Source organism: Berkeleyomyces rouxiae, assembly GCF_048999995.1.
Source record: "Berkeleyomyces rouxiae strain 22BRR77 chromosome Unknown BrBRR77_ptg000003l, whole genome shotgun sequence".
Classification (NCBI taxonomy): Eukaryota; Fungi; Ascomycota; class Sordariomycetes; order Microascales; family Ceratocystidaceae; genus Berkeleyomyces; species Berkeleyomyces rouxiae.
Window position 1 is genome coordinate 235,336 of NW_027396493.1, and position 11,146 is coordinate 246,481.

Genomic DNA, 11,146 nt, shown 5'->3' on the forward strand with positions numbered 1-11,146 from the left:
CGTACCCTCATGTATATCTTAGAGGGAGAAGCCTCCCCCATTTATACATTTTGTTAGAGCCACACTGTGACTAATAGCTGTTGATATTGTCAGCATGCCAACCCTACAAATAGAAGCATCTTAGGGTTGTGCTCCTCTGACTACATCGGAATTGCCTTCAACTCGTTCACGTTCTAACATCACAAATCGCCACAAGAGGAACGCTATTGTAAAAGTTCCCAACCTAGTGGAAGCTGAACGACAAAAGGCCGTACTTCTCCTTTTCTTGCTCGGACTAGACTCTGCTTCTAGCACAAGACATCAATGGACTGCTGGGCATAAAAGGGCTGCTCTCTCCCTCTCTTCCATAGTATCTAGAATAGAAGGCATCGATCATCGTTCGCCTTTCTTCCCCTTCATTGAATACATTCTCTTTCATTGAACTCTTTGAACTTGTGACGTTCCGGATACTTCTCCGTACAGGACAACAGTGAGTCCTCCTATTAAACACTGATAGGTTATGAGCCCGGGAGTGCTTCCCACGAACACTTGCCTCGTTCTTCAGCACCTACTCTTGTTTCTCAAGTCTAACATAGACTGTTAGATCACAACATCTTTGAGAAACCATCCAAAGTCCCTACTCTGCCATCTTCCAGAGTACACTAAGGCATCTCGCCTCTCTATCAAAGTCCCTACTCTGCCATCTTCAAAGTACACTAAGGCCTCCTGCCTCTTCAACTTGTCAAGCTGCTACTTTCCGCCCTCTGCAAAAAGTACACCTCCTTCTAAGCAACATTTCATCCCTTCGTTTCCTGTCCTCTCTATTCTTCTTTCTACGATTCTATTCTGTCATTTCTTCACCTGTCATCTACAATCATGGGCTCTACTTTCCTCCCGCTGCCTCTCACTGGGCTTCTTCCCATCCTCACTAAATGGGATCAAACCACTTACCTCAAGTGGCGAGCTATGGCCGTAGACGCTGCCCAGGAGTATGGTTTCCGTGACTACCTGGTCTTTTCTATGGAAAAACCCGAAACCGAAGCTCTGGCTCTTGAACATGGTGAAGCGAAAGCTTACAAAGCCAAACGGCTCTTCAATTTCTATCTTCATGATGACATGAAATCCAACTGGATCCAGCAATACGACAGTCTGAATGGCCGTGAAATTCTACATGCTCTTGATGGGTATTTCGGCACTCGAGGCATTCTGCCCCTAGTCAACGCCGTCCGCGACATTGAGATCCTCATCGGAAAAGTCAGGTCCATTCCTCCTCTGGAATACGCCACCAGGCTCCGCAACCTTAACGATAAACTCAAAATTCATGGTTGCGAAATGCCGCCCATTCTTCTCTCGGGCTTCATGGCTAGTGCCGGGCAATTCCACAGCGAATCCTGGTTCACTCGGATCCGACATCTCACTGACGACGTCCCCAAAGAGCAATGGCCTACTGTGGATAAGATCCTCAGCTCCATCGACACGGAGGTCAACCAACCCAAACCTCACTCGGAGCCCGTCGCCCTGGCCACTGTCACCAAGACTCAATCCAAGTCTAAGAAGAAAGCAAAGAAGGACAAGTGCAAACGTCACCCTTGGGCAAAGCACACAGACGACGAATGTCGCGCGAACCCAAAGAACAAGGACCACAACACTACTAATGGAAACAAGAACTCTTCCTCTGGTCCTAGGGTGGTGAACTTTGCTGCCGCCAACTGCACAGTTGCGATGAACAACATCGAAGAAGGAGACCCCGCCCATCCCGATTTGTGGATCGTGGATTCTGGCGCTTCTTTCCATATGACAGCTGATAGGTCCCTACTCTTTGACTACAAACGCATTGAGTCTTCGCCTATCCAAGGCTCCGGAGCCATCCTCCGATGTGTGGGAAAGGGGACTATTAGGATCAACACTCGATCCCCTGACGGAAACAAGGTCACTCTCGTCTTGCCTGACGTGCGCCATGTGCTGAACCTTCCAAGAAACCTGCTCTCTACGTCTCAGCTCTGGCAGCACGGTGTCCACTTCGACCAACGCGTCCCTGCTCTGATCGGCCCCAACTCCGATGAAGAATTGGCCATCGTCAGACCTTTACACGGTGTCTACCACCTACTGGGCTTTGCAGAACCCGTACCTACTGACCAGATCTCCCCGCTTGCTCTGGCTACCGTTGCTCGCAACCGGCCTCAACCGAAACCCACCTCTACTCCAGCTGATTTAAGCCTCTGGCATCGCCGCCTAGGCCACATTAACCCTGCCAACGTCAAAAAGACGGCAGCCCACGTTCTAGGTCTAGAGCTGGCAAATCTAGACATGTCGTCCGGGGATAAATGTGTACCATGCTGGACCGCCAATCCATCTCACCACTCCCACCATGAGCGTCCTGAGACTAGGACTAAACGTCTCGGCGACCGCGTACATGCTGATCTCATCGGCCCGGTGTACCCCGAATCTCCAGAAGGGTACAAATACGTTCTCATGGTGGTAGATGATGCCACTCGATACAAGTGGGTGGAATTCCTCAAATCCAAGCAAGCCGATGAAGTTCTCCAAAAGATGCTCAACATCCTGAGAACTCGCTTTGACGCCAAAATTCGTGCTTTCCATGTCGATGGGGGTACTGAGTTCACTTCGGTTCTGCGTCTTCTTGAGGATCAAGGCACTGAGGTGCGGGTTACGCCTCCATACTCACCTAGCTCGAACGGCCTCGCTGAGAGGTGGAATGGTATCATCACGGGTAGAGCAAGGGCTATGATGCACGACTCGGGTCTGCCACACTACTTCTGGCCCCATGCTTTCCGCTCTGCTGTCCATGTTTCCAACCGTCTGGCTTGCTCTTCAAACCCAGGAAACATGACCCCATACGAGGCCATATACGGTTCTCGTCCTTCTGTCGCTCACTTTGTTGCTTTTGGCTCTGCCGCATACGTCCTCACACCTGAGCCTACGCGAGTCAAATCTCACAAAATTGCTGCTCGGATTGATGAAGGTATCTTTATAGGATACCAGGGCGAGACGATCTATCGGGTTTACCTTACAGACAAAAAGCGCATTGTCTCCTCACGTTCCGTCCGTTTTGACGAAAACATTCGTCCAACGCTGCCCGATGCCCCATACGAAGCTGCAAATGACTCTGAAGACGAATTTCCGCCTTCCACCTCACAGAGTCAAGGGGGTACACTTCCAGGTGCCGCTTCCCTCCAAGCTTTTCCTTCAACGCCACCCTTACAAGAGCTTGCCTCCAGAGCTACCACTCCGGCCATTGGACTACACCTACTGCCGCTAGTTACGTCCAACAACATGCACACCACCTCGCATGCGCCGGCCCCGTTTCCGCCTGCTGCTCCGGCATCAACTCACGTGCCCGCTTCTACCGTTTCTGCTCCTACTGATGCACCTGTTGCGACAGTCACTACTCTTCCTCAACCAACAACTGACTCTGCGATGATGGACAACGAAGTCCTGGATTCCATCCACGAATCCCAGCCGACACACCCCGAGCGTCGTGCTACCCGCTTCAGAAGAACGAAGGAAGAACTCGAGCTGGGCCTGTCCCGCGAAGAAGCAAGACGTAACAGGTTAACAAGAAACACGAGGAACACTCAAAAGGCTGTCACCAGAGCTGTACAAGCTGTACAGCAATTCACAAACGCCTCTCAGAATGCTGAACGTCTGGTCTTCACAGCAAAAGAGCTACTGGATATCACTACCAATGCGGCTCGCATGGCACTTGGGGCCAACGAGGGCGCCACCCAAGCGGCTCAGGCAGCTATAGAGGCCCACCGTAGGGCTCACGACTTGGCCAACGAGGCCAACACCTCAGCGGACGCAGCAAACCATCTGGCGAACGCTGCTAGCCACTCCGCCAACGCTGCCAGCCAATCTGCCAACGAAGCCGTGGTCGCCGCCATTTCTGCCGCCAACCGTCCTCCACCCTTATACCACCTGGTCGAAGACGAAGTGGAGTCAATAGCGTCAGAAGTTATTGATCCCAGATTGCGACAGATCGAATACGAACCAGAAGATCTGTCCCGTGCTCTCGTCTCGCACCCTCCTCAAGAGCTTGTTCTGCACAATCAAAGTGCAGAAGGGGACGTAGAAATGAACGAAGACGACCCCTACTATTACGCTCTCCACACTATGGCCGCGGATCCCTCCACCTTTCGCCAAGCCATGAGAACTTCTCATGCTTTCCAATGGCAACAGGCTTGTGATGAGGAGATGAACGTCCACCATTCCATTCCCACGTTCTCCCTTGTACCTAAGCCCAAGGGGGTACCCATCCTACCGTCTAGATGGGTATTCAAGACGAAATCTGTGGACGGCAAGGTCATACGATACAAGGCACGATGGGTCGCCTGCGGTAACTTCCAAGATCCAACGGAGTACGAAACGTTCTCCGCCGTCGCCAGCGCTACTTCCCTGCGAAGCGTGCTCGCGTTAGCAGCAATCAACCACTGGTGTGTCTTCCAGGCCGACGTCAACACGGCTTTCCTCCATGGCCAGCTTCTGCCGGAGGAACACATCTTCATCCGCATGCCTGACGGCTACAGGAGCAATGACAGTTCTGGTCATGAACTAGTCGGCAAACTTTGCCGCGCCCTGTATGGACTTCGACACGCTCCACGCCGCTGGTTTGAAGCCCTGGAAAAACTATTATTCTCTCTGGGCTTCCACTCTTTAGACGCTGACCCCTGCATCTTCCTAACAGCAGGGTGTATCATCATGATCCACGTCGATGACATGCTAGTCATCGGACCCGACCCGGTACGACTACGGCACCTCTATGAGCAAATTCATGCCGTGTACCCGATGAAGGGTTTGGATCCCGTCTCGAATTACCTGGGTATTCACTTCTCTGTTGAACCTGGACAGATCAATCTTGTCCAGACCCAGTATATCGCAGACCTGATGGATCGTTTTCAGATGTCTCATCTGCCGGCCAAAGCCCGTGCTGTCCCCATGACTGGTACCACCTTCCGAAATATCTCCTCTCCCGCTCTGAACAGTCCTGCCCTCAACTCTGAGGACACTGCCCTATACCTGCAAATGGTCGGCTCTCTGCAATGGCTCTCCTGCATGACCCGACCAGACATCACCTTCGCCACTAGCTATTTAGCTAGATACAGCCACAGGGCCACAACGGCTCACCTAGAAGCTGCGAAGGGTGTTTTGCGGTATCTTCGGTCTACACCGACCAGAGGGATTTGTTACTCTGCTTCTGCCAACCAAGGACTAGAAGCCTACACCGACGCCGCTTTTGGAGACCACTTGGATCGCAAAAGTACCTCAGGGTACCTCTTCAAACTAGCGGGTTCCCCTATTTCCTGGCGTGCGGTCAAACAGAGTATCCAAGCAGGCTCTACCGCGGATGCGGAGTATCTCGCGGCCACCATTGCGGCCAAGGAAGCACGCTACATACGCCGATTGCTCGCCGATCTCCCACAGTCACGCAATGAATCTGATCTCCAGCGTCCACTTACTCTGTTCTGCGACAGCACCAACGCAATCGCCAACATGAGTCGCCCGTCCATAAACAAACGGACTCTACACTTGGACAGCGCCTACCACTTCATTCATGAAGCGGTACAATCAGGCTGGATTAAGCCGACCCATGTCTCCACCGAAAACATGGCGGCCGACGGTCTGACCAAGGCCCTGGATAATCAGAAGTATGTGATCTTCGTGCGACTACTCGGTCTGATGGATTAAGCTCACTACGCAGAAGTCAAGAGGGCGTGTTGATATTGTCAGCATGCCAACCCTACAAATAGAAGCATCTTAGGGTTGTGCTCCTCTGACTACATCGGAATTGCCTTCAACTCGTTCACGTTCTAACATCACAAATCGCCACAAGAGGAACGCTATTGTAAAAGTTCCCAACCTAGTGGAAGCTGAACGACAAAAGGCCGTACTTCTCCTTTTCTTGCTCGGACTAGACTCTGCTTCTAGCACAAGACATCAATGGACTGCTGGGCATAAAAGGGCTGCTCTCTCCCTCTCTTCCATAGTATCTAGAATAGAAGGCATCGATCATCGTTCGCCTTTCTTCCCCTTCATTGAATACATTCTCTTTCATTGAACTCTTTGAACTTGTGACGTTCCGGATACTTCTCCGTACAGGACAACAGTGAGTCCTCCTATTAAACACTGATAATAGCCCTACACCGCCAGCTCTCGCTGAACCCCCCTCTAGGGTACATCCTAGTACTTGGCTATCCTTCCAGTGGGCTCTTTTCTTTTACAAGTCTCATCCTTTTTCGATTAAGCAAAACCATAACTTTCAGTAGAAAGATGCTAGAGTAATGATTTTAGGTGAGTGATCTGAGATTTATACCCACAAGCATGAGTCGTTATTTCCCTCACTATTCTGTTAAGATAGAGTTCATACGAGGCTTGATTATTTGTGAATACCAATACGAGCCCGCAGTAGTCCGTCTCTGGCGGTGACGTTTCGAGCAAACAGGGAAGCGGGAACCCATTTTTAAAGAACATATTCCATAGACCCTCTATCCACGCTCATGGCCCGGTGTCAGAAAAAGAGTGCCCCCTCACATAAATGAGTGCGCACACAACTGGACATACAACGAGTATATAAGGGACGCCAGAAGGACGGCCAGAGCCTAGAACAAAGTGATTTAAAATATCATCGATTTAAACACCCGGGAGTTAGAAGCCTGCTTCAAAAAGCGGAGGGAAACCTGCTCTAAGCTAGGGTCGAGGAACGACAAACCGGGCTTCTAAAACAAGGTTGGCTTTAGTGGCAGGCACATATTGTGCTCAAAGAACCGCCAACGTTCAAGGCGTTAATACAGAGATATGGACAGGAGTTAACCGCCGCTAGAATGTAGAAAGAAGCGAAAAGTCTGAGCAAAATTATGCAGACAAGCACTCGGACTTCAGCTATACATAATAACTAAAGCCCAAGCTGTATATGTTCGAACATCCATTCAGATGTCTGCTTTATCTGTTTCAACCAAGGGCACTGCTGTATTTGGTATGGCTTTTGACTGCCTCAGATACAGGCTTTTCATCAGTGAATAGCAGGGAACCAGACTTGTATTTGGCCCTGTATACAAGTCTTGTGCCACGAAAAAAAATCACTTTCACGTGCAATTCTAATGTTGTGTATCTTCCTGCGTCTACTTGTACTGACTACGATAGACCAGAAAGAATCTAAGCGCTGCCACGGCGGAAGGGCGGAATTGCGGCGCAGGATCCGGGACACACATGAATGTACAATAGTAAGCCGGACTAAAGCCCGTTCGGGGGAGCTATCAACGCTGCATTATTATCACAGGGGATTCACAGTTGAAAGCTTCGAATGGCTTAGGTGCGCCATATGTCTACGACAAAAATAAACCCGTTGTTTGCATACAAACTCGCAGAGCTGTAGCTTGGGGGGTTTGCGGTGAAATTCCAAGAGTTAAGAGCCGGGACTGGTTTGCCCTACTAACCTTCACACTTCTTCATGTGGGAGAGAGAATGCGGTTAATATTTGTCGAATTTGTCTCCGGTCTTCACGGGCTGAATGTGCATCTATGGACGTAGTTGTTCTTCATTGAAGCTTCAAACTCGAGTACGTATCTAACAAGTCTTATAAAGCCATAGTCTCTAGTCAGTATTCAAATAATCCTAACTGTCCAATCATCAGAAACGGTGGACCAGTTGATGTTTCACGAAAGTCTGATAATCAAGCTACGGGTAATCAACCTCTTCAAAAGATGTCGCTATTGTTCCAACTAACTACCCTCTTAGAAGGGTTCACCAAGCTTCTGTCTAGTTGTGGCTATTTCAGGCGATTTCATATAGGACTGACCTATGTAGAGTTCAACGCCACTCTTAGCGCCTCTTCTTTACCCAGTCAATTATGGAATTGACGGGATCAAAAACGACAAAAGCGGACTTAAAAGCGACGTTGCCAACCACATTGAGCCCGAGCGTGTTTGAAAATTGTAGTCTGCCAAAGCAGATTTCCTCCTCATCCTTCTGGTTTTGCACCAACGAAAAAGTTTCTGAGATGTGATTCTCATCAGCTCAAATCCTTGCTTGCTCAGCCAATCTTGAACCTGATGGTGTCAAACACCACAAAAGCAAACTTGAGAGTGATGCGGCCAATTATATTGAAACTGGGCTGTTCTTGAACTTGAGGTCCTCCAAAGCAAAGCTCCGGCTGACTTTGAAATTTCGCCAAAGTCGTGATCTTGCATATAAACCGTGAGAAGCACGAACCAAGATCAAGTTGGGTGTTGAAATAGGGTCTTCATAGGGTTAGTAATCAGCTGCTGCCACCCCCACTTTGGAACCTTCGGCATCCTAGGATCTCAGGCTATCAAAAACAATGAAAGTGAGCTTCATCATTCAAAGTTTTTGAGTTCTACCATGCTACGCCCAGGACGGTAAACAAAGAAATATACCGGAAATACAAAGACTTTTACGTGCTACTGAACTGAAAATGACGCGCCTCGCCTTTCTGCATTCGCGCCTAATCCGCGCCGCCGGCGCTTGTGCGAACCCGCGTGCGTAAGCTAGTCCAGTCCCATCTCCGCCTCCGTCCCTAGGGAACTGCTGCTAACCGGCTGTGCCTCTGCCCTGCGCCTTAGCGCCCGCACTCTCCAGTCGCGCATCATGATCGCCGCTCCTTTCCGCCAGCTGAGTCAGTCCCCTGTGCTGCAGAAGAAGGACAAATACGCCAAGGGCGGGGTCAAGCGCAAGGGCGGTGCCGACTCTTCTTCCGCCGGCGCATCGTCTTCTGCTTCCGTGGGAGCTGGAGCTGAGGGCCACGACAGTGAGCATCCAGCAGCTGACCCGCAACAGCCGCGCAATCTGGCCGATGTCGAGTCGCGCTGGGCGCGCACTGCGGCGCACTATACCGACGCGCTAAAGCAGTTCAAGTCGGGTGGCGGAGCTTTCGACGCTGATGCCTTGGGCGCGTTGGCGGTACGCGTAGGTAGCGGCAAAACAGCAGCGACGTATCCGCTACGCGAGTTGGCACAGGTAGTGCCGCGCACAGCGCGTTCAGTATCGCTACTGGCCTTTGAAAAGGATTACATCAAGCCGCTGATGAGCGCAGTGCAGGCGGCGCCCGATTTCAATCAGCAGCCACAGCCAGATAAAGACAATGAGCTAGAGCTAGTCCTGCGTATTGAAGCTGTTCCGGCTGAACAACTGACGAAAAAGCTGACTGGGCTGTGCCATGCCTGGCGCGAACAGATACGCGCTATCAGAACAAAGCGCGAGAAACTGGTGCAGACCTGGGCTAAGGATAAGACGGTGCTGCCGGATGTAGCAAAGGCAGTGAGTGCGGACTTGCTCAAGGTCATGCAAAAGCACATCAAGTCTGTTGATGCGGCTGAGACACAGGCGACGAACGATATTAAGCGTAGAGCATCTGCATAAATGCTTGGTAGTAGGGACTGATATAATCAGTGTGTTATCGGAATAGCAGTTACAGCCCGGCGTCAGAACAGGCCAACACGTGTCTGGTGACTATATTATGATTATCACACAACTTCTCGATCAATTTAAAGCAGTGCGTGTATTCGGAATTTTGAATTTAGATCTCCATGGCGGCTGGGGCTCCTCGGGAGAACAGAGTGAAGGCGGCGTTGCCCTCAATCTTCACCGATTCTATATTATACAACGTATTCACGACTAAGTGATCGCTCGGGTATCTAACATTAATTAACATGTAACTATCTTTGAACGCAATGGGCTCAGAGTTTCTCTTCGGGCTTCTCTACTTGTTTCTTTGCCCAGCCAATCTGCTTTTCAACGGGATCAAAGATAACAAAGCCAGCGGTAAAGGCAATGTTGCCAAAAATATTGAAGCCAAGCTCATTTGAAGGCTGTAGTGAGCCAAAGCACAAATGTTCTTCGCTGTCGACCGGAGCAAAGTTCATATTTTCACCAGGGATAGCAAGATCAACGTCCTCAACCCGGAAAGGAAAGTCTGGCATCTTGCTTTTGCATGGAAAAACAAACCCGCCATAAGTGATGCTGTATCGAGCGTCGGGAATTTGCTTGTAATATGTGGAGGTGTATGACAGAGGAAGCATCACCATGGAGCTTGCTGTATCCGCAATCACATACTCGGTGCCGGTTGGGGCAGGGGTGTTGTCACTGACGAGACCTTCGATTGTAAAATTCCACAGTCCCGCGTCAGTATTCACATCCGTGCACCCAGGTTCTCCTTCGTATTCATCGACATCAAAAAAGCCAAATCTAACGTCTCCATAATCGCGGCGGAAAATGTTAACCGAGAAAACGCTTTCTTCCAGATCTTTGACCAAGTTATCAAAAATAGTAGGTTGTGGCTCTGGCTTTATTGGGCTGCGGGAGCTGAAGGCCATTCCCATAACACCAGAAACTCCCTTGATTTTATCAAATCCAGACGCCGATTTTGCTACCTGGATAGCCTGCTCTTTGCTAACCAGATGGGGGTTTTTGGCGCCAAGTGTCACAGTATCCTTGTAAACAACACCAGATGCAACCTTTCCGTTGCCTTGGTCAATGCCCCAGGAATATCCTTTCATCTCAGAAGATTCTGTGGAATCGGCAGGCTTATAAGCCTCTTGCATCTCAGGATTCGCAGCTTCCTCTGACACCACCCATATGCCGGAAGAACTGGTGTCGAAGATCAAGTTGAGTTGCTGTTGAGACGTGCCAAGCCAGACAGGGAGCTGAAAAGCTTCGACTGCCGCAAACTTGTCGTTATAAAGCGCATTGCGCTTCTGATATCGGTTGATGGCGGACTGGAGATCTTCAGGAATGGGGCGTTCATACTTTTGGTAGATGGTGGCTAGGGTTAATGGGCCGTCAGGACTGGCTTCGGTGCTGCGGGCCTGGTTGATGGTCCAAGTATCCTTTGAAGTCAGAGGAGTATCAGTCAGAGAGCTCGGATGAGAAGAAGGATTGAACTCTGACAAATGGTTAGAAGTTGGTATAGCCAGAGCTAAATGAGATGCGACTACTGTTGCAGCCAGAATCGATAAGAGGGAAGGGGCCATAGTTACTGAGAGGAAGAAGTAACTGGTAGTTAATTGATGAAAAAGGGACAGGAAAGGGGCGAGTTTCTTGGCACAATGGATATATATCCATGAGAACCTAGAACACTAAAATTCAGTAACTAGTCGACTGTACGGGAGAGACAATATTAATAGTTATTCATTTC

The 11,146-nt window shown here is 50.0% G+C and overlaps 3 protein-coding genes across 3 annotated transcripts; 2 read left to right on the forward strand and 1 right to left on the reverse strand.

Moving 5' to 3' along the window:
* Positions 1-855: 855 nt before the first annotated feature.
* On the forward strand, positions 856-5,685 carry BROUX77_003228 (uncharacterized protein; the record flags this gene model as incomplete). Its single annotated transcript, XM_073747857.1, has 1 exon — positions 856-5,685. The coding sequence occupies one exon, from the start codon at positions 856-858 to the stop codon at positions 5,683-5,685; it is 4,830 nt and encodes a 1,609-aa protein (XP_073605653.1).
* Positions 5,686-8,355: 2,670 nt separating this feature from the next.
* Positions 8,356-9,372, forward strand: BROUX77_003229 (uncharacterized protein; the record flags this gene model as incomplete). Its single annotated transcript, XM_073747858.1, has 2 exons — positions 8,356-8,372; positions 8,535-9,372. 2 exons carry the CDS (start codon positions 8,356-8,358, stop codon positions 9,370-9,372), a joined length of 855 nt encoding a protein of 284 aa, XP_073605654.1.
* A 317-nt stretch (positions 9,373-9,689) lies between these two features.
* Positions 9,690-10,982, reverse strand: BROUX77_003230 (uncharacterized protein; the record flags this gene model as incomplete). The annotated part of the gene is made up of 1 exon (XM_073747859.1): positions 9,690-10,982. The coding sequence occupies one exon, from the start codon at positions 10,980-10,982 to the stop codon at positions 9,690-9,692; it is 1,293 nt and encodes a 430-aa protein (XP_073605655.1).
* Positions 10,983-11,146: the final 164 nt, after the last annotated feature.